The 27,639-nt window shown below is 36.5% G+C and overlaps 1 protein-coding gene across 6 annotated transcripts in view; it reads left to right on the forward strand.

Annotated features, from left to right (window-relative positions):
• Positions 1–2,772: 2,772 nt before the first annotated feature.
• Positions 2,773–27,639, forward strand: part of Map3k4 (mitogen-activated protein kinase kinase kinase 4) — a 114,100-nt gene continuing 89,233 nt past the window's right edge. For all 6 annotated transcript variants that reach the window (XR_015441581.1, XM_004868994.3, XM_013067161.3 and 3 more), the window contains exon 1: positions 2,773–3,043. Coding sequence is in view for 5 of the 6 variants with exons in the window: in XM_004868994.3 (XP_004869051.1) it covers positions 2,922–3,043 (122 nt within the window). In the remaining variant the exon portion in view is untranslated. The remainder of the gene's footprint in view (positions 3,044–27,639) is intronic.

Below are 27,639 nucleotides of genomic sequence, written 5' to 3' on the forward strand. Positions count from 1 at the left end.
AATTTTCTCTGTATTCTTCATTCTTATGTGGGCTCTTTGGCAGGATTGAAAAAAACCAATTAATACAAAATCTTATTACCAAGAGAAAAACATGAAAGTTTTATTTATTTTTTCCTGTACATGGGGATTTTCACAAGAAATGATCAAAGCATGATGCCTTTATACTTTTTAGACAAAGAACAACAAATTTGTGAGGTAAAGATAGGACAAATGAATATGTAGAGATGAGTAGTAAATTCTGGGATGTTACTTAGGTGAGGGGGATATATAGAGAAGGTAGTGGAAAATAAGGGTTATTTCAGAGTTTTGTTGTTGTTGTTAATTTTCCAGTTCATTATAATCCTAATTACCAGCCTGGGCTGGGGATTTAGCTCAGTGGCACCGAACCTGCCTCAAAAGTGCAAGGTCCTGAGTTCGATCCCCAGTATCAGAAGACAGAGAGCTAATTACCAGTTTGGAGATGAAGGCTATTTCTGGTGCTGTGATATGAAGGACATCCTTCTCAGAAGAAGCTTTATGACTTTCAGTATGTAGGAAAAGACAGGTCAAATAGCCCTTTCTGAAGTTATAGTTCTTAAGTGATTTCAGATTGAAGTAATCAATATACTAATTTAGCATATTTTGAAATGCTGCATCTGTAACTGCTTCATAACAGTATTTGCTGGGCCCTTACTATTTGTCAGACACGGCGCTGGGTGGTTAGGTAGAGCACAGAGGAAGATGAATGGCATCTGTCCTGAAGGAGCATACATTGTAGGGAGAAGGCAGAGGGAAAAACAGGATGGGGTGTGGGATGGGTGGAACCAGAGGAGGTAGATGCTGTGAGAGCCTGTTGGGAGCCCTGGAGTCACAGTGGGAGTCCTGGAGAAGGTGAGCCAGAGAAACAGTGTGCCTGGACCCAGAGCAGGAGTGAGCCAGAAAGTTGCCACACTTATATTGAGTGTTTAGAAACTTAGGTCTCTACAGTTGCTACATTATGCAAGTTGTTAAATGTTCATGTGTGTGGATCCTGTGAAAACAGACAGTCTCTCAAATGGACATTGGAAACAAGTGATGGTCCTCCTTGAGGCTGATTTATATTTGTCCAGTGTTTTGGGCTTCAGACACCTGGTGAGCATACCAGCTAGCTCACAGTCGGCAATTGCAGTTAGTTGGAATACAAACTCTGAAGAATACATAGCATAATGCTTTTTTAGAGAGGCAATTCTTTTATTACTTAGCATTTAAAATCTTTAATGCATTGTCCAAGAAGGGCTCTCACTCAGCAAATTGCAAAGGAAAGTTAAGTAGATAATTAGGATAACAGAAAGTTGGGAAATACTTTGCTGAGCTTTCTTCACACAATGGAAATGAATTAGTAATTAAAAGTTTATAGTTTTTATCAAGATAAAATGAGTTTATTTCCTTTGAATACTTTTTCTTTTCTTTTTTTTTTTGGTTTTCCTTTGTTTTCTCTCTCCCCTTACTAGGCAATTAGCTCTAAAAGGAAAAAAACTTGGTCTGTTTTGCTTTCTAGCATCTAGTACAGTACTGATCTAGTACATATGTGCACTTAATAAGTACTCACTGAATACATATAATTGAATGCATAAAACGAATGTCAATTCTGAAATGCAGTACTCAGAACATACACATATTGCAGACTACTGTAATAAAAAACAGTGAAACAAGGGCCGGGGATTTAGCTCAGTGGTTCTGGCACCTGCCTTGCAAGTGCAAGGTCCCGAATTCAATCCCCGGTACCAAAAACAAAAACAGTGAAACAACTTTTTAACTACAAGGAAATTTCTCTTGTGTATGTTGAAGTTAGTGCAATATAGCTAATTTCACAAATGGCTTTTCAATCTTATCTAACTTTTATGTTTAAATCTCTCTAACTTGGTCAGTTTTCTTACCAATATTTATTCAAAATGTGTAAGAGCAAATCTAAACTGAATAAGGGTTTAAAAAATAAATATTATTTCATTTTAAATATTATTTTTGAATCGACGAGTTCGTTCTATGGGAAAATACGTAAATATTTGCAGTTGAAAGCTGTGATACCCCACATGCTAAGAATAAATAATATATTGGAATTTCTATAATTTTTCAATAACTGAAATAATCTTTAGAATTTCATTTTTCTTTTTTTCTTTTCCCTTCTAGTTTAGGAACACGCTAGTCCAAGATTCTGGAAAATCAATATCTAAACTTGTGATCTGGTGTGAGAAAGGTGTTCTTTTCTGCCTAGAGTATATGAGGGTCACTTCAGTGATCCGCGTTTCCAGAAACTTTATTTCAAGTCTCAAAAATCTGAGTCTTAAGAGCAGGGTGACAGCCCGAGCTCTCTTCAGTCTGAGCTGTGGGCGTCTGGGTGACATCATCTCTATCTCAGAAAGATGGGATCCAGGAAGGCATTTGCCTTCGGCGGTGGAGACCTACTGGCTCAAATTTACAAAGCACTTAGGAATCCTAAGTCGCTGCCTAGCCGCGACAGTATTGCTTCTTCCTGGCATTCCTGGTGCCCACGGGCCCGTGCCCTCGCCCAGAGGACCACTTGGAAGCCGCGGAGTGCCCAGCCCCTGCCTGGCCAAGGTCTGCACCACAACTCCCCGCTGTCACTCTTGGCCTGAGGCAAGAACGGCCCAGGGCAGAATCACCCTGACACCTTACTGGTCACTTGGATTCCCGCTCCTCCACCCCACCCCTTCGCGTCCCCGCCCCTTCATATTCCAGCGCCCGCCGCCGCCCTGGGAGACTTGTCCCTAGCCGCCCGCCGTAGCCCGGCCGGCTGCCATTCCCAAGATGGCCGCGACGAGCACAGCTCCTGCGGCGGGTTAGAAGCGTAGGCGGAGCCGAGTCACTCCAGCACTCCGGGCTCGAGTCCCGGCGCCAGGCTGCAGCTTACTGCCCGCCGCGGCCATGCGGAACTCTGTGCACGGATGAGAGAAGTCATCGCCGAGCTGGTCCCCTTTCCTGCCTTCGCCGTCACTCCTGCCGCCGCCATGGAAGAGCCGCCGCCGTCGCCGCAGGAACCCGAGCCAGAGTGCAGCCTGGTGGCGAGGTGAGTGCTCCCGTGCAGCCGACGGCTGGAGCTCCATCGGGGCCGGGGTGGGGGGTTCTTCCTTTCAGGTGGGGAGGGACGCATCCAGGCTAGGGGGCAGCGGGAGGGGCGCGGTGCAGCCCGGGACCTGGCGCACCCCGAAACCCAGCCACCGCGACAGCGACCTCTGCGCAGGTCTTGCTGCAGGGTCAGCCGGAGCGTGCAGCCCGCTGGCCCTCCCTGCAGGCTTGCCCTTCTAGTTCTGGACTCAACGAAGGCTCTGGTGGCCGGAAACCCAGCGCAGCACTTTTTGCCTCGAGCTTTTGGAGCACTGGAATTCCTCACTTCGTTTCTGAAGGAAGGTGGTCGCTCACTCCGCCCTCACTCGAGGAAAGGAGACTCGGCGAAGCTAATGCACCCTTAGCTATTGCACTGCATCCTCCTACCTCCTCACCCCCACCCCGTGTGTGTTGTCTCCGAGAAACAGCACTTAAGACTAGATAGACAAGTTGGTTTCTCTTTCTGAGGGCCTTGTAGTGTATAGTCCTTTAGCAGTAGCGTTGCACGTGCATGTAAAGGATTGATTTGTCTAAAACTTTGCTGCCGCAGGAGATCTTAAGATGAAACTTTTGTATTGGAAGTATTTAGTTGCATTTTGTTCCCTTAACACCTTATTAATTACTTTTATGTCTTTAGTTAACTAAAATTTTTCCTCTTAGATGCTTATGTTTGAGTGTTCAAATGCCCTATTATTCCTAGTCCCTCTGCATCCTAGAGTCAACTTGCAAATTGCTGCCCCCTGGCCCCTATAATGAAACTACTTCCACAGCTCCTCCCATCCTTCGATCTTGCACTGTGTAGTTCTAGGAATAAGTCAGCTAAGTGTCCTTTTTCTTGCTTAAAAGAAATTTTAAACAAATTCGGTAGTTGTAGTTAGAAATGAATACAGGAGCCACATTCTCGCTTGTCATCACCCAGTCGGCCCAATACACATTTATTTTTATAAGCTGTGAAGAAAATTGCTTTACTTTCTCGATTCTAAGATACTTCTGTGAACTTTCAAGAAAGTTTTTCTAAATAATGGTACAGTGTGTAAGGAGAATTTTTTTTTTGTTCGTTTTTGTTTTTGTGGTATTGGGGATTGAACTCAGGACCTTGCAATTTTGAGGCAGGCACAGTGCCACTGAGCTAAATCCCCAGCCCAGGAGCATTTCATTTGAATTCGTCTGACATTTTTTAGAAGTCAGAAAGTTTATTTAATGTAAATTTGTTAATGAATTTAATTTTTGAGCAGTTTGGGCTCCTTTGAGCTTTTCTTTAAAAATAATAATTTTGAACATTTATTAAATGCTTAAAAGCTTAGCACTTACTAAATTACTGCTAGTAACTCATTCAACCTTTATAACAACTATGTGAGATAGGTCTTATTACCTGTCTTTTATGAACAAGGAAACCTAGGCAACAAGGTTAAGTAACTTATCCAAAGTTTCACAGCTGGTAATGAACTAAGGTCTGGCTGTGCAATCCATGCCTTAATTATCATGAGGAAATATGATTTCATTATCTAGATTGGAAGTTATAATTCTATATAACTATTTTCTGGGAAAAATGAACTTGAACATTCTTAGGTAAAAGAGAGAAGGGGAGAGAAATGAACATGTGCTGTAAAATGACTGCTTTTGCAGTGATAAAAAGAAACCTTGATTTTGCAGCCAGCTTTCTGTCTGTCTTTGTTATAATAAAAATAGGTCAGGGTAGTGGGCTTCATCCAACTTTAAATAAACAGCACTGTGTAGAACAAGAAGATCTTAGAAATGTTTTTCTTAGCAACATTGCGGTTAATTTTACAATAGCAAATCTATGGAACAGATTACTTGATAAAGCTGTTGTTTTGCCTTTTTTATGCTTTGTCATCATTTCTTCCATACACAGAGCTTACTGTACAGATTTACTGTACATCTTCAATAAAAGATGTTGCAGGGGTTCTCCATTTGTTTACTTGAATTTCTTAAGCTCAATTTGTGCAATCAAAATGTGCTAACCTGAAACCTTTTAACATATTGGAGACCAATAATGATCATTTGTGTTATCAGGTTAACTGGTTTTGCAGCAGGCCTGAATGAAGCTGTCTCTTTCATCTTACATCTATGTGTCATTGATTAGGAAGGTTGTATTAATGCACAGGTATTTTGTAGAATTCAGGCCTGTACTTGTTGGTCTCCAAAGCTGTACTGGAAGTGCACCACTGCAGCAGATGCCAGGCAGCCCAGTACATCTGCTCAGTGTGTGCTTTCCTCCCCACGCCACAGTTATGCAATGATTGAAGAACACAAAACAGGTTGAGAGGGGATAGTGGTTTATTATAGCTTTACTGCTTATTGTCTGTCAGTTGTGGATACTTCTTGTCCTTATTTTTGGTAAAGAACTCATGATGAGGATGATGGTAATTATTAGTGATTAAACGTTATAATAAATATTTCTTATAATTTTTGTTTTATGCTTCTGGAGTTTTAGGAGAATCCTGAAATTAATAGGAGTGCAATTAGAACTAATTTGAACAGTTTACCTTTGTAATTTCTTGGACCTATGCACTTAAAAAAACAGTAAGTTGGATATTAAGTCTACTGTAACCTTAAAATATTTATGTTAAATATAGCCTTAATTGCTCTTACTGATCTTATAAGTACATGCCAGTGAATCTAATGATAGCTTGTTTTTAACCAGTGGCTATTATTTTATATAATGGGATTCTTGTAAGTTCATTTGAAAAAATGGGTTTCACTAAGAAAAAGAGTACTTGAATACTATCACTCATAGGTTCTTTGATCTCTCTCTTAACTTGAATGCCGAGTTTGAGCCTGCTTGTTCCAATCTTGACATTGGATGTTACTGTCATTGATTTTGCTATTGCACTCCAGACTGACCATGCAGCATTGGTGATGGCAGAACTGTAGACCACTATAGTAGTAGATGCCTGTGGTGTGGGTACCTTTACGCAGAGAGAAGCAGTCACCTGACAGCAGTAACAAAGAGCTCCAGGGGTGGCAGAAACTTCATGTTTTGAATGGGGACATCTTTGACTGGACTCCCCTTAATTGTTGTATTGTTAGAAGTTGTTCTTTTCCCTTCTCATGTGTTTTCTTGGTGTCTTGCAAATCTTGTTCTGAGCTCTATAGAAATAATGAGAATACAAAAGTCTTTAACTACTTTTTGGATATGTTTGCCTTAATAATTCCTCACTACTCAGTGATTATCTTTGTATTCATGGTGTTTTTATTTGACTAGGTGGTATGTATTTTGTTTAAAGACTTTAAGATTGCCTATCAGTAGGCTATTAGAAATAGTTTCTTTAAAGAAAAAAGGAGAATAGCTGACCCTTCTGGGTCTTTGTAGGCTCTCGTCATATTGGACGAGTAAGGTACCGGTGAGTCTCTGCTTCTCAGGCACAGCTACTCAGCTTTATCTGTGATGGATTGGTCAGCATATTCTCTTGTGTCAAAAGCCAAAGTGTAATTAAGAGATTGGCTGGTAACCATGACATTAGTAAGGGAAGTGACTTAGATGATCTTAGTGACTGATGATAACAGACCAGAGTAGCTGGCTTGCATCCCTGTCCAGCACAACCCTCACTTCTGGTATGAGAGATAGATGGTCTTATTCTTAGGTTTTCATTTTCTTAGTCTTCACACAGGTTACTTTTTTATACCTTGTCAAAATTTCCCTTGGTTGGGATATAGTGTGTTTTTTTTTTATCTTAAGCCTAATTTTAATTAGATTATGACAAATCCTTTTCCTGCTTTAATTTGGGGTATATCCTTGTCCCTTAAAGACATTTAAGAAAATCGCCTATGGTAGGGTAGGTTTTTGCTAATATAAGACTCAGAGGAACACCATAATCCCTCCACCTCCCATGAAGAATCCTTTGGGTTGGTTCCTAACAATGGTGTGGCAAAGATGTCAGTGGTTGGTTCTTTTATAAAATTCTTTTTGAATGTTGTGTTCAAAAAAGATCACAACATGGTTTTTCTGGAATTAAACCATAAATAAAATTAAATGAATTCAAATTCTGTACAGCTATTAAAAAAGTATGTTTTTAAAGAATGTGAAAATACTCATGCTAAAAGTCTTTTTGGGAGGACCTGAGTATTTTTTAAAAGATTCTCAAGTGCTTTTATTCTACAATATACCCCTCATTGTGTTTAGTGCCAGAAGTAGATGACAAAACAGTATTTGCAGAAGATGCTAGCCCAAATTTGTGGTTAAGTCCCAGCTCCTGTATCTCTCCACTGCAGGTGCTGTCAGACTGTCTTACCTCCCTGTCTTCCCTGGCCCGATTGGAAGCATCTTGTTCTTAATTCCAGCAAGTACATAAATGGAGTACAAAATGTACAAAATGAAGCTGTCCTGTCTCATCTTACAGACTTCTGGCTGTAGGAATAGACCTTTGAGTCATGCTGGAGTTTTAGGGCTCTTTACTAGGATTTTTCAGATTGGAGCTGGGGGAAAGAAATGCTCATTTTGATAATTGAAATACAATCTGTGAAGTCACAAACCACGAACTAGTTATCTAAAGCTGTGGTCAGTTTCATGGAGAAGTTGTTTGGTCTCAGATAGTGTTTTTTAATTTTTTTTTTTTTTGGTACCAGGGATCGAACTCTGGACCTTGCACTTTCAAGGCAGGCAGTGGAACCACTGAACTAAATCTCCGGCCCTCAGATAGTGATTTTTAACTCCCAGAGGAAAGCAGGCTGAAAGTGCTCTTTGGCCAGTTAATTGCCTATTATGCTAGATTCATTCTCATTTTTCTCTTGATTTAACATGTGGATGAACATATTCTCTTATTTTTAAACTATTAATTTGGTATAACTTCTTAAAATTCTAATAGTATTGTTCCATTTAAAAAAGTATGCGCATAGAAAAAAATTGGGTTATATGCTAATTTTTTCCTAAAAATTTTTATAATAAATATGCTAATATTTTTATTTTAAAATAATCTTGATTATAGGGACTAAATTCTTAATTAGTAAACTTAAAATTTTAAGTCTCTTTACTTTGAATTGTTATTTAAAATTGAAATTTAATGAGATTCCATGTGATACATGGGTATCATCTTGTAGACTAGAAACAATTTCAGTAGTGACAGAACAAAGTTTTGCTTTATGATAGTTTTTAATGTTTATAAAATTATTTAAAATCTATAACCGTGTTCTCAATATGTATGAACTTGGAGATCATCTGGGCTCATTTTAGAGATGAGAAAACCCCACCTCTAGAGGCTGCAGCTACTCCAGGTTTCAGTTTAGGATCAGATCTGCAGGCTTTTGTTTCCATTTCCTGGGTTTTCACACTGCTCCTTGGGGAGGGCCCAAAGCCAAAGGTGTTCTTCAGACCCCTGACTTCCTTAGCCCAGCTGCAGCCCAAGCTTACAGGAACAGATATTTGCCCACTGTACAATGCTGTATTTTCTAGACTGATTAGACTTTATAGGATAAAGCAGAGATGAAAGGTGCATTTTTTGAAAATAGTAAGAAATCTTCCCCAAATTTGTTGTACACACATTTTCCCCCACAATAAATAAAACCAGTGTTCAAGCCTTGTTAGATTACTTGTTACTCTTTTCTGTGCTTGCCTTACTGCTCAAGTAGGCAGTAAGATTTGACTTTTTAATCTGTGATAATATATATATTTTTTTAAGAGTAGGAAAAATTTATTGGGAGAAAAAAAGCTTCTGCCTAAGAGAGACAGAAGGGGGATCGGAAAGTGGGTTGGCCTCCACCCCACTTTTCAAATATGTTTTATACAGCAAAGCCATGTAGTGAGCCGGGTACAAAGTGGGACAAAACTCTAAGGCCCAATGGAAATTTACAAGGTAGGCATGAGGTGGGACAAAACCATGACCAACCAATAAGATTACAAGTGCAGTCATGCAGGTAATATTGCTTAAATGGGGATCAAATTGGGGGGCAAGTCACGTAGCAAGCATAAAAGGATTTTCAGTAAGGGTGGGGGTCAGGGATATTTCCTGGAGAGGCTGAGTTAAGACCTTGGCCCCCCACCCAGGTGATTGATACCTGTTTAGAATATTGATCACTGCTATTCATCCTACTTGGGTGTGCTAATTTCTCGCTCTCTTTTTTTTTTTTTTTGGTACCGGGGATCGAACTTGGGTCCTTGCGCTTGCAAGGCAGGCGGCTCAGTGGTTCCGCCGCCTGCCTTGGAAGTGCAAGGACCCGAGTTCGATCCCCGGTACCAAAAAAAAAAAATTTTTCTCTCTTTTTACAATGCTGGCCTTCCTTCAGTGAATGTGTCTTGTGATAGTATTTAAACTGATTGTGACCTGCATAAAAAATATATTTTGCAACAATAAGTATGTGCTGTATAGCAGAAATAACAATTTCATGAAATATTTGAACTTGTAATATATGATATATAGATAATTCTTATGTTGTTCTGTTAAAAATTGTTCATTATGACACACTGAATTGATTTTATTACAATTGGATTGTGATAATCAGTTTGAAAAAGATGGCTGCCCTGAAAATAAAAAGGATGTTCTTTTACTTTGTACCTTGTCCCCAGAGACTGAGCCAGAACAAATACATTCTTGTCTGCTGAATGATCAAAAGAAATTTTGAAGGTAGGCAGGATTCAAATCCAGTACTTCCTCTTTGAAAGCAGCATTGATACTCGAAGACAAGAGTAAGAATGTGTCTTATCCTTTTTACACAGAGTTGTTCTTTTGGTTTCTGTTTTTAAAATGAAAGTACTATAAGATCAGTTTAAAATTTTGGATTAATTTTAGAGTAAAATTGGGTTGGAGTATGAGACTGGCTCAGCCCATTTGTTCATGTTCCTCTAACACACTGATCTGTATTTAAAGTTTTCCAGATAGAGAAATCCATAAGGAGGAAGAGTTGACTTCATTTACACATGAGTGTGTGTGAGTGTGTGTGTGGGGGAGGCAGTTTTGCTTCAGGTCTTCCCTCAAGCATTGTTATTGTCAACCCTGACATCTCCCACTTCTCCCTAGGTTAGAGATCCTTCTGTTTGTGTCTTAAGAACTCCATGTAATTTTCTGCCATAGAGTGAGTCACCATTTGTAGCTATGTATTTGTGCTCATATTTGTTTATTGTCTTTTGACATCAGTTACCATGAAACTCCTTGAGGGTAGGGACATTGTTGTCTTTTATATCCCAATTCCTGGCATAACACCTGACAGGCTCTTCAGTGATACTTGTTGGATGAGCAGTGAATATATTGGTTAGGGCATGGGTTTCAGTATTATATTAATTACTAGCTGTGTGACTTTGGGAAAGTTATTTCCCAAAGTTATTTCTCGATCTTTTTCTTTCGAGAAACAAGAATAATAAAAGCATCTACTTCCTAGGTTGTTATTAAGATTAAATGAAGTAATACCTTTTTTATAGTGTACTAGTAATCATCACTACCTTTTTGTTTTCTTTTTTGTTTAATGTGAAAAGGGAAGTCCTACTGCAATTAATTTTCTTTAAAAAAATCAAGTATATTTTGAAGCTAGGTGCAGTTTAAAAATAGCTGTAATACATTATTCAAGAAACTTTTTTTCTACGTCTGCAGAAACTAGAAATGAGGAGAAATAGAAATGAGAGAGGTTTTTAGGATCTAGCTTTTCCAAATTCTCCCTTGTTTTAGTTGTAACATATTTTGTATATTATTCATACACTGGTACAAATAATTCTTACTGGTCCTTGGAAGGTCATAAATCTTGCTAGTAAATTCAGCTGTGTAACACTAAACTAGTTTAGGTCAGTAGTCACAGCTGTCTTTTTCTTTTGAAGTTCTTTTTAGTTGTTCAGTTAACTTGTGTCTTTATAATTTAGATTAATGTTATTTTCACTTTTAAATGTTGCACATTGTATTTGAGTAATTTTTTTTTTAGATTGAGCTTGCTGCTGCCTCAGAAAAGTGAATGAGATTTATTCACTCAATAAAACTATCTTAATCAGTTAGAAATCTCACTGGTTATAAAAATAAGACGTGCCATTATAGAAGAATATGGTAACCATGAAGAATAAACAATTATAACCCTAATGTCTAAAAATATTTATTATTAACATTTCTTTCCTAGGTTTTATCTGTGTATATGTATCTTTTCCCCATCACTACAGTTTATTTTCAAAAACTGCCATATCATTTTCCTATGATTAAACAATGGCAGAACTATTCTAATTTATATCTCATAAATTAACTATAATGTATTAGTCTGTGCTTTTATTACTATACTGAAATGCCTGACACAGACTAATTGTATTAAGCAAAAGGGTTTGTTTAGCTCACAGCTTTGGTAGCTGAAAGTCCAGACATCACGGCACAGGCTCTGTTGAGGGCCCCCTTGGCTACATCACCTCATATGGATAGCAGTGGTTGGAATGTGTGTGAGCAAGAGATCACATTGCCAGACAAGATGCCAGAGTGAGACTGCAGTCTGAAGAGAACTACTTTAATCCCTTTCAAGGCACACTCACAATTGACTGAAGCACTTTCCACCAGGCCTTATCTTTGAAGGTCCCACCTGCACCACCCTGGGGACCAAGCTCTTAACACTTAAGCCTTTGGGGACAGACCATATCCAAACCATTGCAGATAATTTAAAAAAATAAAACAAAAAAACTAAAATATAATAACAGCAGCAGTATTCCAAACAAAACCTACAGTCATGCTTCATCAGTTCGGTCAGTCCTATGTAATTCTTGTTCTACCTGATCATTGGTTAGCAGTCTCATGAATCCATCTTCCTGACTAGAGTTCTAGAAATCCTGACTCAGGCTACTGATATTTTCTGAGAGTTGTTTAAACATGCCCTCGAAGGCCTGTATCCAAAAGTATCTGGCACAGTCCTTTTCCATGGGCCTGAGACAGCCCTTCTGTGGAAGATTGGCAGTCTGGCCTGCAGCTGATTACAGGTGCTATTAGGATAAGTGGTGGAGTGACAGAAAACTTAAATTAGCTTAAAACTTATTTTTGAAAAATTTCAAAAGTGAAAGATTCAGTGAGGATTCTTTACAAGAAATAATAAGACAATTGATAAGCATATTTGATGGTTCCTCTGATATGCAAAATAAAAATCAGTCCAAAAACTTTTTGGACAAAATGTTTACAAACTTAAACACAACTCAATTTTGAAAGAAGGGTATTACATCTAATTTATAAAAGTGGAAGCATCTTATATCAAGAAAAAAAATTCAGGTGTAACATAACATAGTGCTGGTGTACCAAGCATATACTAAGAACATACTAAGAACATATCAGAAATATGACGTAAATAGATTCTGTAAGACTGGAATATACTATAAACATCTGTATATGAATAAAAATTCATAGGTCAGTGTTGTGAATCTTCATTTGAAAACCGGTGGCCTAGAAGATGTTAGATTCAAATTAAAGAAGTTGAAATCATTATTGATAATAGTATGCACTTGTTTAACATAAGCAAAGTAGCATTAGGACACAGTTGTTTGGAAACATGTCATGGCCAAGGAGAGAAATGACAATTCTCTGGGAACTCATGTAGCAAACAATGTCTCAAATATTTATAGTGTTTTTCCCATACAAATTTAACTTACAGAAGGCTAAGTATCTTTTTCTGATTTGATGTTCATCAGTAGTAACATCAAATAATCCCAATTATTTCTAACACTTCTTTTCTCACAAAGTGAAAGAGCATATCTCTTGAGACCTTTCAGAGGACTATGGGTAAATCTCAAAAACAGTTCTAGGGGCAAAAATATCATTTATAATTTGACTTGGGGAAGAAAAAATGTCAAAAGTTATCAGGAGGTTTGAGTGCTTTATGATGGGATCATGGGTTGTCAAACAATAATTGACTATATACTTGAGAGTAAAACTTAAAAGTAAATAGAGGCAAATAACATGATTGTAAAACAACTTTCTTAGGTGAGATACTTGTTTTTTTAAATAATCAAGGGTATAAGCATATACCATAGAATGGTATATTTTATGTTATCCTGATAAAACAGAATCTTTGCTATCTAGACACATAGCACAAAAAATAAAGAATAACATTTATAACTTTATGGTAAGAGCAGGTCAGTAATCTAAAAAAACCTCTGACATTGCAACAGAGAAAACCAAATTTCATTTTGTGTCAGTATCATATTTGATACTGGAGATCTTTTTGAAAATCTTATTTTTAAAAATCCAGCATTCGAGAGATACAAATGAAAACAATGCTGAGATTCCACCTCACCCAAGAAAGAATGGCTGCTATCATGAAATCAACCAAAAACAAATGCTGGTGGGGCTGTGAGCAAAAAGGAATCCTGCTCCACTGTTGGTGGGAGTGTAGACTGGTGCCACCACTGTGGAAATCAGTATGGAGATACCTCAAAGAAATAAGATTGGAAGACCCATTTGACCCAGCCCAATTGCCCATCAACTGGAGACTGGATAAAGAAAATGTGGGTTTAAAAAAATAAAATGGAGTACTACTCAGCCATAAAAAGTGAGAAATTAAGAGACATTTATAGCTAAATGGATGCACATTGAGGTGATACTCTTAAGTGAAACAAATAGGACACACACGTGTAAATACTGAATAGTTTCTCTGATGTGAGAAACAAACTGTAAATAAGGACTAAAAGGTATAATGTGAAATAGGAAGAAAGGGGGCAAAGGGGAAGGAGAAGTGGGAGGGGTAGGGGAAAGGAAAGAAGAGAATGGAATTAATATGAGGAAATGGAAACAAAGTCTTTGTAAATGGGGAAGGTGGAGGGGTTGGTTGAAGGGAGGGCAGGGGAATGGGGGAAAAATAAGAACCAAGAGAGATTATGTAGAAGTGCCAATTTCTAATGATGAATGTCATATTGTATACCTAAAATGTACCAATAAAATTAATAAAACAAAGCCATCATTGACCATGAGGAATAAAATTCTCTTTTCATGAACCTTCTATAACTTTCTGTATCCAGAATGAATACATTCATTAACAGACTCATATATAGCCTTTTTGTAAGCACAAAAAATAAGAAATATATAGACAAATTATATTTAATAATTACTACATCTTAGCGGTAGAGCTATCTAGTGAACATTAACTCAATTTAATAGTAATTAAAAAGTTATATAAACCCTTTATAAATGACATAATTATTATTGAAAGTTTGTCAAAATAATTATTTAATTTGATTAAATGCAAATTTACATTTTTTGTAATCCTAAGCATTAAGTAGAAGTAATGCTAGCTTGTTCATTAGTAAATCTATATGTATGTATTTAGCAAGAACATATATAAGTAGGATAAAAATCTATTCATATACTTAACAGAGATAAGTTAGAGAAAAACAGCTGTTTTTATTAAAACAAGATTATAAACTATAGTCTTATTTGCAAAGACTTACCTAAACTGTATGAATGTGCATGCTTATACTGTTTCTAACTTAGTTTCTAGAAGATACTTCTTTTTCTCCCTCAATGAATTAAAGGTTCATTTTCCTTAATTTCTGGAGATTTTAGAAATACTCAGCTTGTAGAAGCATTTATTTATCTGTAAGCCAGTCAGGATAGAGCCCCTTTAAGAGATTTTATAATACCATTGGATATCACTTTCTGGAGATAGGAAAATACAGAATGAGAGAGAAATGTCTTTCTAAGTTATAGATATACAAACATTTTAGATACCAAAATTTACATACTCAATTAAAAAATTTTAGCCATGGATCAAGCATAAAAGAAAAATAAAATTCAGCCAGGTGTGATGGCACAGATTGCTTGGGTTGATATTTATTTTGGCCTCTGCTTCTTCACTTCTAGCTGTCTTATGCTTGAAATTGAGATATTGAAGAGTAACATTTCATAGCTCTAAGGTATCATTGATTGTTAGATGCATCACAAGTATATATATCATTAAGGAAAAAGCAACTGCAATTAAACTGGTACAGAGCCTTTTTAAAATATTGGTTGTAGGATGTAGTTTAATATCAGATGTTGTGAAGTAGAAAAAAATGTTTTAAAGATCAGTTAATTATGGCCTTGACATTTACTTTTAACTAAACTTTGGATGTCATCTGTATAATAGGGCAAAGCTAATGGCTTCCTGGTAAATTCTGGTAAATTCACAAAGTGTAGAAAGAAAGTGGGATGGAAGAAGAAGGTAGGATGTGGTGATTTTTATTGTGTAATTTTTGGCATAGATGTGGTCTGCAGTAGAAACTTCTGTTGTGTAGCAACTGTGTACTGATTCCTACTGCATGTTTTCTTGTATTTCCAGGAAGTTGTGATCTTAACAAGTCTTTTGTTGTATTTTTAAAGATGTTTCTATTTCTTTTGGTATTATAAACAACAATACTAGAGGCATTGTTTTTAATTCAGTGTTTGTATATTCATGCTACTTTATTAGAATAAAATCCTGAAAGTGTAATTGCTGTTTCATTTTGTGTGTATGTGTGTGTATTTTAGTTATACTGCACTGTTTCATTCTTTTAAGTACAGAATTGTATATATTGAATTTATATATCATAAAGGTGTGTTCTTTAAGATCTTTATATTGCTAAATTCTCATTAGAATATTTATGGCAGTTTTTGCCAAGAATATGTGTGTTTATTTTGCTATTATAAGTCTATTCCTGCTTGATAGGTTAAAAATCTATTTTAAATAATTGGCATTTAAAAATTATCCGTGAGGTTGAATACTGTCTTATGTTAATCAGCTATTTACATTTTTTTTTATCATTTTAATAATTTGTTCATATATCTTTCTTATTCTGACGGACGTACTTGAGGGTAGTGACGGTCATCTTGGGCATTCTCTTTGTTTCCCAAGTGTCTAGTACTGTGTTCATCACATGAAATACCCAGGATGTATTTGGCAAAAGAATGAATAAGCTTGTTTGTGAGCGTATTGGAACTTCATAAAATTGTATCCTTACAATATTTTTTGTTTGTTATGACCTGTTATAAAAGTATTTCTTACAATAGTAGGGTAGTGAATAGTCTTAAGTAGTATTTTATTAGAAATTATTCCTATTTTAGGCTCTTTCTTTGGTTGAAGCAACATTTATTTCTTGTCCTCTTCTACCCTTAGATAAGCTTAGAAAATTCACTTTAAATGAAAGCAGTTTTGACGCATTGAATTTCTTTTTTTCTCTCTAGTCCTTAGTCCATCTAAGTGAATTGTACAGTTACCTACCGTTTATTTTAAGTAGAGCAGATAGGCTTGATAGTACTCTTAAGTCTAGGTTTAGATCAGGTTACCAATCACTTTGCTGTATTTACTGTCATTAAGCCTTGTTAAATATTCAGATAATAACCTTGAACAGTTTAAGAATTTATTTTGCTATATTTAGGTGTCTGGTAGCATTTTATGTAGTTTTTGAATTCATAGCTGAAAAAAAAAATTTTGACCTGGGGATCAAACTCAGGACCATGCGCTTCTGAGGCAGGCCTGGGCACCGCTGAGCTAAATCCCCAGCCCCCACAACTGAAAATTTTGTGTTAAAGTCTGTGAGATTGTTTTATAGCTTTGATTGTGAGAGAGTTTTTTGGTTTTGTTTTGTTTTTGTGCCATTTATTCCTCAGGGTATGCGAAGTGTATGATCCTCAGGGTGCTGTAAGACAGTCAGCCAGAACAAGAGATCTGGTGGTGTGTGGTGTTCTAGAAGTGATTGTAGGGAGAGTGGATGGATGGAAAGAGAAGAGCAAAAAGAAGTGTGAGGAGTTAGGGGCTACAGAAGAGACAGAAAGGGTAGGTAGAGAAAGAGGTGCTGCCTCACACAAAGCAGCGGTCTCTGTTACTGACAGGCTAATGCCAGAAAGACTTGGGAAGAATTTCAAAGTAAAATGCATTTAAGGAAAGTTTCTCTGGAAGAATAAGCCATTAAAGGATTGACTCCTTTAATGGGTTCCCAGATAGGCACCAATGTTGTCAGCCTGCAGTAGAGCTATAAAATGACACTAGTGGTACATTTTAGGTATACAGTATAATGACATTCATCATTGGAGATTTGTACCTTTACTATCTTGATTCTTACTTTTTCCTCATTCCCCTGCCCTCCCTTCAACCCCTCCACCCATGCCCATTTACAAAGACTTTGATTCCATTTTTTCATTTTTCATTAATTCCATTCCCTGACACAAGTGGTTTTTTTCTGGAAAGTTATTTTCCGCAAAGTTATTTTCCGCGGGTAAATTGTGCGTTGCTTTTTTGGGGAAAAAATGGTGGCAGATTTTATATTTTAAAAAATATAAAAATAATGGCTTTGCTTGGCAAGGTAAAATGATGGCAGCTTTGTATCAGTTGGCTTTGAACCCTTCATCACACACTTACTTTGGATATCATGTTGTGATAGTTGGCTGTTCTGTCAGTCTGATTAAGAATTGTCTAATTGAAAAAAAAGAAAATCTGCATTAAAAAAAAAAGTTGGATTAATTCTGGGTGTGGCTGAATATATTTACTGAAGGCAGAAGACCCACCCTGGTTCTAAGTGGCACCAACTGAAAGGCTTGCACCCAGAATGGGGTAAAAAGGGAAAGGCAGAAGGAAGGCTCACTGCTATTTATTCAGAGGAGCTCTAGTCTTTGCCTTCGCCTTGGACACCTGTATCCTGGCTCCCAGCACAGGCCCTTTAGCCTTCCATTGCAGACCCTTTGGCCTCCTATTATTGCCCGCATGGGGCACTACAGTGAACTCCAGACCTTCGACCCTTGACTGGATGGATCCTTTGAATTTCCAACATGCAGACAACCCTTTTGTACTCTTCCACACCTGATTCTGCAAGTGGCCATTGTAAGCCTACCTTGGAAATCCTTACCTATTTATATATCTTATATTAAAACTGTTTTTGTAGTGAACACTGACTAATTTATGTGTTTTGAACAAAAACACATAATTTAAAAGCTGTGTTACTACACATTTAAGGAAGTAGGATGTTAAAAGTAAATTGGAGAAAAAATACTTTGGAAATGCTAGAAAATTTTTTTTTTTTGGTACCTGGTATCAAACTCAGGAGCTTGCATTTGCGAGGCAGGCGACAGATCCACTGAGCTAAATCCCTGGTCCTGCTAGAAACATTTTTGATGAGACTTCAACCCTGAACTGAAAAGAAAAAGGAATATTGAGGAACAGTTAACTAGAAAGGGAGTGTAATTAGCTTGACCTTGTGAAGGAAATTTAAAACCTGAAACTTAACTGTACTAATTTACCCATGAAGTTGCTCTTCCCTTCACATGTTTCCCTTGCAGGCTCACTTGATGGTAAGTGCTCTTTCTCCAGCAGTGTGTGCTCTGTATCTGGCAGTGCTGGTGTTAGGTTGGAGGCTCCAGTGGTAAACTGAGTGGCATCTGTTCAGTAACCGGGCCCAGGGAGCTGATTTGGAGATCTCCCTACCTCAAATTTAGCAAGAATTAAGGAGGCCATGAATGCCACTAAGAGGCCACATTTCTGAAGAAGTCTTGACTTGAGTCTGTACACAGATTTGCCTGTCAACAGTAGCCAAATTTGAGACATTCTTAAGCTTGAGGTCCAGACTAACTAGTTCTGCTGAACCTCTTTGCCTCTTAGATTTAATCTCCATCCACACTGAACTCTTCCCAGTTCCTAAACATTCTTGATGGTGCCTTCGCATAAGTTGGGTCCTGTACACCAGTTGACCTTTTCTTTCTTCTCTATTGATGTCCTTGCATTTGGCTTATCTCTTGTGAATATTCCTATACTCCCCCCAGCCAGCCAGTCTTTTTATTAGGTAAATAAAGTATAACATAAAGCATGCCCTGCTTTCACAGGATTTATAATCTAGTTGTGAAGAGGTAGTAGAAACTTTATAATACATGGTTTAATGCAGCAATGGTAAGAAATTTATATCCGTCATCTACATATGTGCCATCATCTAAGTAGTGTGTCATTATTTTAGGTAAATTATTTATGGTGAACTTATAAAATAGATGTGCATTTCCAAACTGGGAATGTGAGGCCTCAAGAGATGTTTTAGTATAGAATACTTGAAGCCAGGTCTCTAATCCATATTTGTTATAATTCAGAGTCTGTGGTTTTTTATTTTATATATTATCTATTTAGACATAAAAGACATGATAAAAGTTTTAAATAACAGTTTATTAGAGCAAATAAAGGAGATCATAAGAATGATTAATTGCCAAGTAGATTATATAGCAGTAGGAAAGAGATCCTTTAGGTTGAAGTGCGCGTACCTGAATGTAGTATGAACATTTATTATGTTAGTAAAACATTAAAACATTTAAATTGTTAACAGTTCTTACTATTCTAGACTGCGGTGAATGTCTTGGTATGCAAATTTATTGGCTGGTATTTTAATATCTATTAAAAATTTCCCTCGGGGAAGTGTGTGAATGCATAGGTGACACAAAGTATATACCTTACTATATTCTTCTTAGCTGTGAGTATTACTGAAAAGTGTTTGCAAATATAAAGTAGGCCATAGAGAGGGATCTTGTTTTTACTTCAGGTGTCTGATTACTAGCATAAGTGAAAACAAGTATTCATGTCTTATTGCTATTTCAGTTTATTTTGTGAATTGTCTCTTTGTGTTGTTTGCCATCTTCTTGTTTTCTTGGCAGTTTTAATGAGCCTTTTATAAATTAAGGACAATATCTTTAACCGTTTTAACTTTTAATATGGCTTAGGTTTTTTTTCAAATTTTTTCCATTTCTTTAAAGCTAGAACTTCCAATGCATGAAATTAAGAGAAATACCTTTATACTTTTCTTGAAACATACTATATGATGTAAGCTATGAAAAGCTTATGATGTGCATTGTGTATATTTCGTACATCACTGTATAGCTCGTTCTACTAGTGGGCATAATAGGCACTGAATATGTATCTGTTGGTGGGATGAGTAAGAGTTGAATTTTTGACACATCTTTCCTAATAGCCTTCCTGGTTCTTGGCACCTCTTCCTTTTACATTCTGTACATGCTCTCATTTTCTGAGAATGAATGAATAAGAGACAAAGGAGTGCCCTTCTCTTTAGGTTTTTTTGTGCAAGATTTCTACTTTTTATACCCCTGAGTTATTCATCTAAGAGCATTCTTCCTGGAAGTGATATTTGAATCAGTTAATGTAGAATTTGCCTTGAGATCCTTGTTTTCCTTTGTTGTAATATAAGTAGAATTGTCTTCCTTTTAAATTGAGATAATTTGCTAGTGCTTTTTCAGATTATTTTTTCAGAATTTAATGAATGATTAAAATGAGTTAATTTGGCTACGCAGAGATCTGTGCCATATATTTTGCTATATTGTTATTCCACTTTTTCTAGAAATAACAGATGAATATTAGAATGCTGAAAATATATTAATCTAAAAGTATGTATATTTGAATTGTACTATCAAAAGCATTGCATCTCTAGGACATTACTGCTGTAAATTGGAATTGGAATTTCATGGAGAGTAAAAAGAACTATAGGAGTAGAAATCTCGCCCCCCGCCCTTTTTTAAAGAAAACTTTATTATAATATTTATATAACATATAATTCACATATTTAAAGTATTCAAATCTGTGGTGTTAGTATATGCACAGATATCTGTGGCCATCACTGTGGTCACTCTTAGAATTTTTAATCAGCTCAAAAAGAAATCCTGTACCTTTTAGCAGTTGCCCAGTCCTTCCCAGGCCCCATCCTTCCTACTCCTAAATAACCACTAATCTACTTCTGTCTCTGTGTATTTGCCTGTTCTGCACATTTCATATAAATGAGATTATGTGATAGGTGGTTTTTTTATGACTTTCTTTCACTTAGCAAGATATTTTCAAGTTTCATGTTGTAGCATGTGCCATTTTTTAATATGGCTGAATAATGTTTCATTTAATGGGTATAATAATTTAATGAGTGTGTTTTGTTTATCTGTTTAGCAGTAGATAGAGATTGGGCTGTTGCTGCTATAAATATCCATGTACAAGTTTTTGTGTGGATGTTTTGTTTTCGTTTTTCTGGGATACATACAGTACCTGGGAGTGGAATGGTGATCCTGTGTTGCAAAGTGGGTGCCCCATTTGACATTCTCAACAGTATCACGAGAATTTCTCATATCTTTGTCAGCACTTGTTATTATCTGACTTTTCCACCAGCTTGCTCTAAACTCATCCATCAGTAGGTATAGAATCCTCATCACGGTTTTGATTTGCATTTCCTTAATGGTGATAATCATCTTTTCAGGTGCTTGTTGTTCATTTTTATATCATTATTGAAAGATCTTTTCTTGCATTTTTTTTTCTGAGTTGTAGGAGTTATTTGCATATTTTTTATATAGGTTTCTTATGATTTATAAATATTTTCCACCACTATATTGGCAATCCTTTTCATTTTTTTGATTGTGTCCAGTGGCTCGAAGGCCATGATCACACAAACTTTTTGGTAATGCACAGAAGTTTTTAATTTTGATGATGTATAGTTTATTTTTTGTTGTTGCTTATGCTATTGTGAGATTTTATTATAAGGAAGAATTCATTGCTAGATTTAGATTCTATAGACTTACTCTTCTTTCCTCCTAAAAGTTTTAGTTCTTATTTTTAGATCTTTGGTTCATTTTGAGTTAGTTTTGTATTTGGTATGAGCTGCAAGGCCAAATGCATTCTTAAGTGGCTGGTTGTCCTAGCACTATTTGCTGGAAAGACTGCTCTTTCCATTGAATAATTGTGGCATCTCAGTTGAAAACCAGTTGGGTGTAGACATACAGGGTTATAACTGAACTCAGTTCTATTCATTAGTCTGTTTATCTGTCCTAATGCTACTACCAGTGTCTTGAATCCTGTTGCTTTGTAATAAGTTTTGAAATTAGAAAGATGAGCCCTTCTGCTTTATTCTTTTCCAAGATTGTTTTGATTGCCTTTAACTGTTAACCCCTTGTATCCCTGTGCCTTAGCATATAGTACTTTAGAATAGTGCTTTAGCATCTAGTAGCTTTTAGTAAATATTGCACTGCATAATTTAAAGTAACCAACTCATCTGCAGTTTGAGCAATAAGTTGATGTCTCTAAATAGACTTTTCCAACAGTATCTTAATATTTTTTCAACAGCTGATAACATATCTTAGTCGTCTGATACTAATAAAAGTTTCTAGTAATGATACGTATCATGGGAGTATATTGGTTTATTAAAGGTGGTGTGCAGCTGGGTGTAGTGGAGCAGGCCTGTTGTGCTAGTATTTTGGGTGGCTGAGGCAGAAAGATTTCAAGTTTGAGCCCCGCCTGGGCAAATTAGTGATTTAGAGACACCCCATCTCAAAATAAAAAATAAAAAAGGGATCATGATGTAGCTTACTTTTCAAAGGCCCTGGGTTCAATCCCCAGTACTACAGACCATTAGGAGGTCCTGTATGCATTTAACAAAGAATAATAGATAAGAAAAAGGATGACACAGGGCACAGTGATGAACCAATTCACTATTAGGTACGAAGAAATATACAGAATCAGTATAATTTAAATTCTTTTAGACAAGGAACAAATTTATATAGTTAAGTATAAATTTTCAGAGAGTCGGGAAAAATTTAATGCCCTGCCTGTGTGTTACTAATGATCCCCCCCCCCAGTAGTAGAGATTAGAATGATACAACAATCTACAAATTTTCTGATAAGCACATGAGAAACTGCTAGAAGTTTTATTTGTTTGGTCTTCTGGTAACACTTTGAGGTGAGGAATATTTAATTTTTGATATATTTGGATATTTTAAATTGTATCAGCTTTGTTAAATTCTGTTTTATTTAGACATTTCATATTTTTCCTTAACAATTGGATCCGCAAAGAATCTTTGTGATCTTATCATATAAGTTATGGAAACTGCATCCCAAAGAAGTCTAATTGGTGCAGAACAAATGGGCTGAATTTGACTCTCTGAGTATCTTAACTTCCAAAACTAGGTGATTTTTGCCTTTTTATATTAATTGATTTTTTTGAATAAAAATTATCTTTAGTTTCCCAAAAGAATTGCAGTGTAATTCTGTTAACAATTAACTATGTTTTGGAATTAGTCATTTTGAGGGTCAAGTATTGCTTTTCCTATATTATATGTATAATGAAGTAGTGTATCATTTAATTGTAACACCAAAAAAGTCCACCAAACAATTTTTAATATTATATATATGTGTGTGTATATATTGCTTTTTAGTGATATACAACACACAATTCCCAACTGTGTACAGACATTGGACAAGCCACACATGATTGTAATCCTTGAGTCAAAGGAAATAAATAAGGTGAGCTTTATGAGTACCCTGATTTCCCCTCGGAAACCTGTTCCAAACTGAGGTCCAGGATAGGAACTCCAAGCTAGGCAGTTTTATTACTGGATGGATATGGCATTTGGGAGCCTGAGGCAGTTGGAAGTTGTGGGCGGAGTTCTGGAGAGGAAGGAGCGTTGTAGAAAATGAACTCCAGAAATCTCCATAAGGCTCCCTTGAGTCTTGGATAGTGATATAGTGGAATTATAACTCCCTACGATTAGGCAAAGAGCTACTGGGGAGTTGGTGAGCTGAAATGTTCTCAGAGCTCACAAAAGGCTCTGATTCCCAGTTGAGTACCATTGATTGAGTCCCAGCTGGTCAAAGTAGATAGTCTTTGTTGTTCGCAGTTGAGAACATTCAGTAAAGATTTGTAGAAAGTTCACAGCTTAGCAAGGAGGCTAAACTACTATTAAGAGAAAGGCTCCTCTAGAAGTAACCTTAACCAGGCTTGAAAACAAGTCTTGAAAAGATTAGAAGAATTAGAAATAATTTAACAGCATACAAAAAAGCTTTATATATAATATGTACTCTTTAAAAGAGAACAGCAAAGTCCAGATAGCATTCATAATGTCCAATACCCAATCAAAAATTGGTATTCCAGTAAACAGGAAAATATGACCTATAACCTAGAGAATAATCAGTTAATAGTGATAATCCCGGAAATGTAAAATATAAGCAAGGTAGCAGAAGCTATAAAAATAATTATAATCATCTTTAGTATCTAAAGGAAAATAGGAATCTTAGAGAAAAATAAAAGATACACAAAAGATCCAAATAGAACTTTTTAAGATGAAAAATATAATATCTGAAATGAGAAGTACACTGGATGGGATTATCAACACAGCAAACACTGCAGAAAAATAAATTAGTGAACTTACAGACATAGCATGGAAATTGCAAAGTGTAGAACAGCACGAACAAACACTGGAGAAGTCGAACAGAACATTAGTGACCCTGTGGGATAGGACTAAGCAGTCAGCATGTGATACTGAGTTCTAGAAATAGGAAAGAAAGGGGAGAATTGAAAAAAAAATTTAAGAAATAATGACTGTATTTAAAATTTGAATAATAATGTAAATCATAGATTCACAAAGCTTAATGAATCCCAAGCAGGATGAACTGAACAAAGCCAGCACTGCAAAATCACTGTTTAAATCCCTTGTTCTTAGTTCCCACCCATGTTATTAGTTTTGTAAATAATATTATTCTAATGTTTTTCTTCTGCTTTCACACATGTAGAATTGTTTTATAGAAACACTGTCCCTTTCAACCAAAAAGTCTTTTCCTTTGAAATGGCCTTACCTTTGTTATATTTACTATTAGTTTTGATTATGAACCATTTCAGGATTTTTCTAATTCTTAAATTAACTATTCTTTTTTTGGGGGGGTTTACCGGGGATTGAACTCAAGACCTTGCACTTGCAAGGCAGGCGGCGGAACCACTGAGCTAAATCCCCGGCCCCCTAGTTAACTATTCTTTATAAATGTTTATTTTTAAGTTTATATTCTTCGGTTCTTTAATTTTTAATTTTTGTTAGTACATGTTTGCAGTACATGATGACATTCATCATGGGATTTAGTACATGTAATAACACATCTTAATTCTTTTTACTTCCCCTTCTTGTCTCCTCCCTGCCCCTTTTCTCCTTCTTCCTTCATCTTTTGATTATTTAATTAGCCAACTTTATAGGGTATATTAAGGGCAGCGTGATTCTAAATATAAAGATAAGAGAGTTATAAAACATTGAAAATTATCTTGTTCAGTGATCTTCCTAACATCTATGTAATTTTAAATGCTTTTGTGGAAAGCCTACGCATGAGGGTGAGTAAAGGTGTCTCCTTTCTTGGCTTATGTGACAGTAACCTTGTAGCTCAAGCACTGATTTTGAATTATTTGTGCATCTGACATATTTATCCTTGGAGTGCCTAATACATGTCAGGATGAGATAGATATTTTGAGAAGAGAACTTTGCTAAGTGTGTGGTAAGTATTGTCTAGGTCAGTGCTTCTTAACCTTTTCTGGGTCCCAGACTGCGTTTGAGAATTTGAGGAAGATTATGGACTTGACTCAGAAAAATAGACACATGCACATAAATAAAATTAAATAAAATTTAAAAAAAATTAAAAAATAAAATACATTCAGTTTCAGAGAATTCATAGTTTCCCTAATTGAGATATAAAGTAGTACAATTTTGATATCTTACCTATTTTTTATATTGATGTATTTTGTACATCTTAATTATGTCCTGGTGACATTTCTTTTCTATTTATGGTATTTATGTTTGGAATACAGAGGGCCTCTAGGTCCCACATTTCCAGAAAGTTTTATTTTGTCCTTAACTCTTCAGCCACAGTTAGCAATTATGTCCTTCTTAGTGAGGAAAACCATACAATTAAAAATAGGAGCTTCTTTTCTTCTAAAATCTCTTGACCCATTTAAAATTTTCCCAATTTACATGTTTTTTTGTTGTTGTTGTTACTGGGGATCGAACTCGGGTCCTTGCGCTTGTGCAGCAGGTGGCAAAACCACTGAGCTAAATCCCCGGCCCCACATAGTTTTTAATTAGTAGGAAAGTTACAGTTTTCATGAGATAAACTTTATGTGTGTATCTTTATGTGTTTCATGTTGGGTAATGTTTTACCTCCTAGTTGTTAACTTGCCAGTTTTGAAGATTTTGTAGTTCCTGAAGGCATTGTTCCTCTCAAGTTGATGATTTTTTTCCCTTCTGTTGGCTACCAACAAATGAATTGGTCCTGCTTTTGGAATAGTGTAGGCAGAATAGCTGTTTAGGCTGACTTTAAGATTAAGTATAGTCATGCATTGGATCAGACCTTATGGTCAGTGATTGACTGCATATGGGGCGGTGGTCCCATGAGATTATAAAAGAGCTGAAATATTCCTGTTGCTAAGTGACATAACTGGTTCATGACTGTGTTTGTGAGGATGCTGGAAACACTGTGCTGCTAGTCCTATAAAAGCATTGGAATACAGTCATGTACAGTACATAATACTTGATGTCAACAACTATGTGACTGGGTTATTTATGGTACTATATTTTTTGTTATTTTAGATTATACTCCTGCTTATTAGAAAAAGTATAGTATAGAGCAGCATACTATGTTATGCTGAACGCAGCCTCATGCATCTACTGTGTACGGAATCTCTTGATTGCATCAAGAGGCCACATCCAATGAGTGACCTATATCCCCTAGGTTTGCTTAAGAACACTCTATGATGTTCGTACAACAAACTTGCCTAATGATGTATTTCTAAGAGCACATCCCTTCTAGCATTAAGTGATACATGGTTGTGGTTAAGAAACCTCATGTGGGGAAAAATCAGAGCAATTAGAAGACTGTGTGTAGCTGTCTACTAAAATGATGGGCCTCATGGCCTGCCTCGCAAGCGCAAGGTCCTGAGTTTGATCCCTGGTACCAAAGAAGAAATAAAGTGATAGGGCAAATCCTTTGAAAAGGAAAATAGATTCATACATGTCCTTCTCCTTAATGCCTTCCAGAGGTCACATGTTTCTACTAGGATGAAAGGCCCAACATGTCTGCCTGCTGTTGCTGCTTCAGGTGCCCTGGATTTCTCTGCCTATCCTGCTCCACGGAGTTTTGTTTTGTTTTTGTATGGTACTAGAGATTGAACCTAGAGCCTTGCATATACTAGGCACATACTCTGCGTGTGTGTGTGTTTGTGTGTGTGTGTGTGTGTGTGTGTGAGAGAGAGAGAGAGAGAGAGAGAGAGAGAAAGGAAGAGGAATTAATTGTGCTCAGAGAGAGAGAGAGTTTGATTATATGTTGAGTATTGAGTTTTCTCCATATGTGAAAGCTCCAAGAGGAGGGCAGGAATGGTGATGCTCTTGTTCAGTAGTGTATTTTTTCCTCAAAACCCAGCACCCTTGTCTAGTAGGGCCAGTGTTGAATGAAGGAGTGTATTAAAGGGTATTGCCTTCAAGGGGCTAATCACATAAAGTGACACACATGCGCACACAGTGTGGTATGAAACAGTAAATATGTATATTCAAACATAAATAATTAGAATAAAACCCAAGAAACAAAAATCAATAAAAGAAAATAGCATACATTAAAAAAAACTTAACATCTCTTAAAAAAATCCTTTTCTCAGTAGGAAAAAAAGTTATTTCAAAATTTAAAAGACCCGTTTTTCTGTCCCTCTTGAGGGTAGTGTTATGCTTCTTAGGTGTCAGCATACACCAGCTTACATGAAATAAGCCGAGACACCGGCCTCATGATGAGTGCTCTATTAAATGTGCCCTAATTTGGCATTCTCATAAGGCAGGGTATACTTCTTGGTAGGTAAGGTAAGTAGCTATCTGAAGGAGAGATGGTTAGTTTAGACCTTCTGTC

The sequence above is a fragment of the Heterocephalus glaber genome, unplaced genomic scaffold (genome assembly GCF_053883595.1).
Source record: "Heterocephalus glaber isolate CG9 unplaced genomic scaffold, H.glaber_assembly_v1.0 deba00001523, whole genome shotgun sequence".
Lineage (NCBI taxonomy): Eukaryota > Metazoa > Chordata > Mammalia > Rodentia > Bathyergidae > Heterocephalus > Heterocephalus glaber.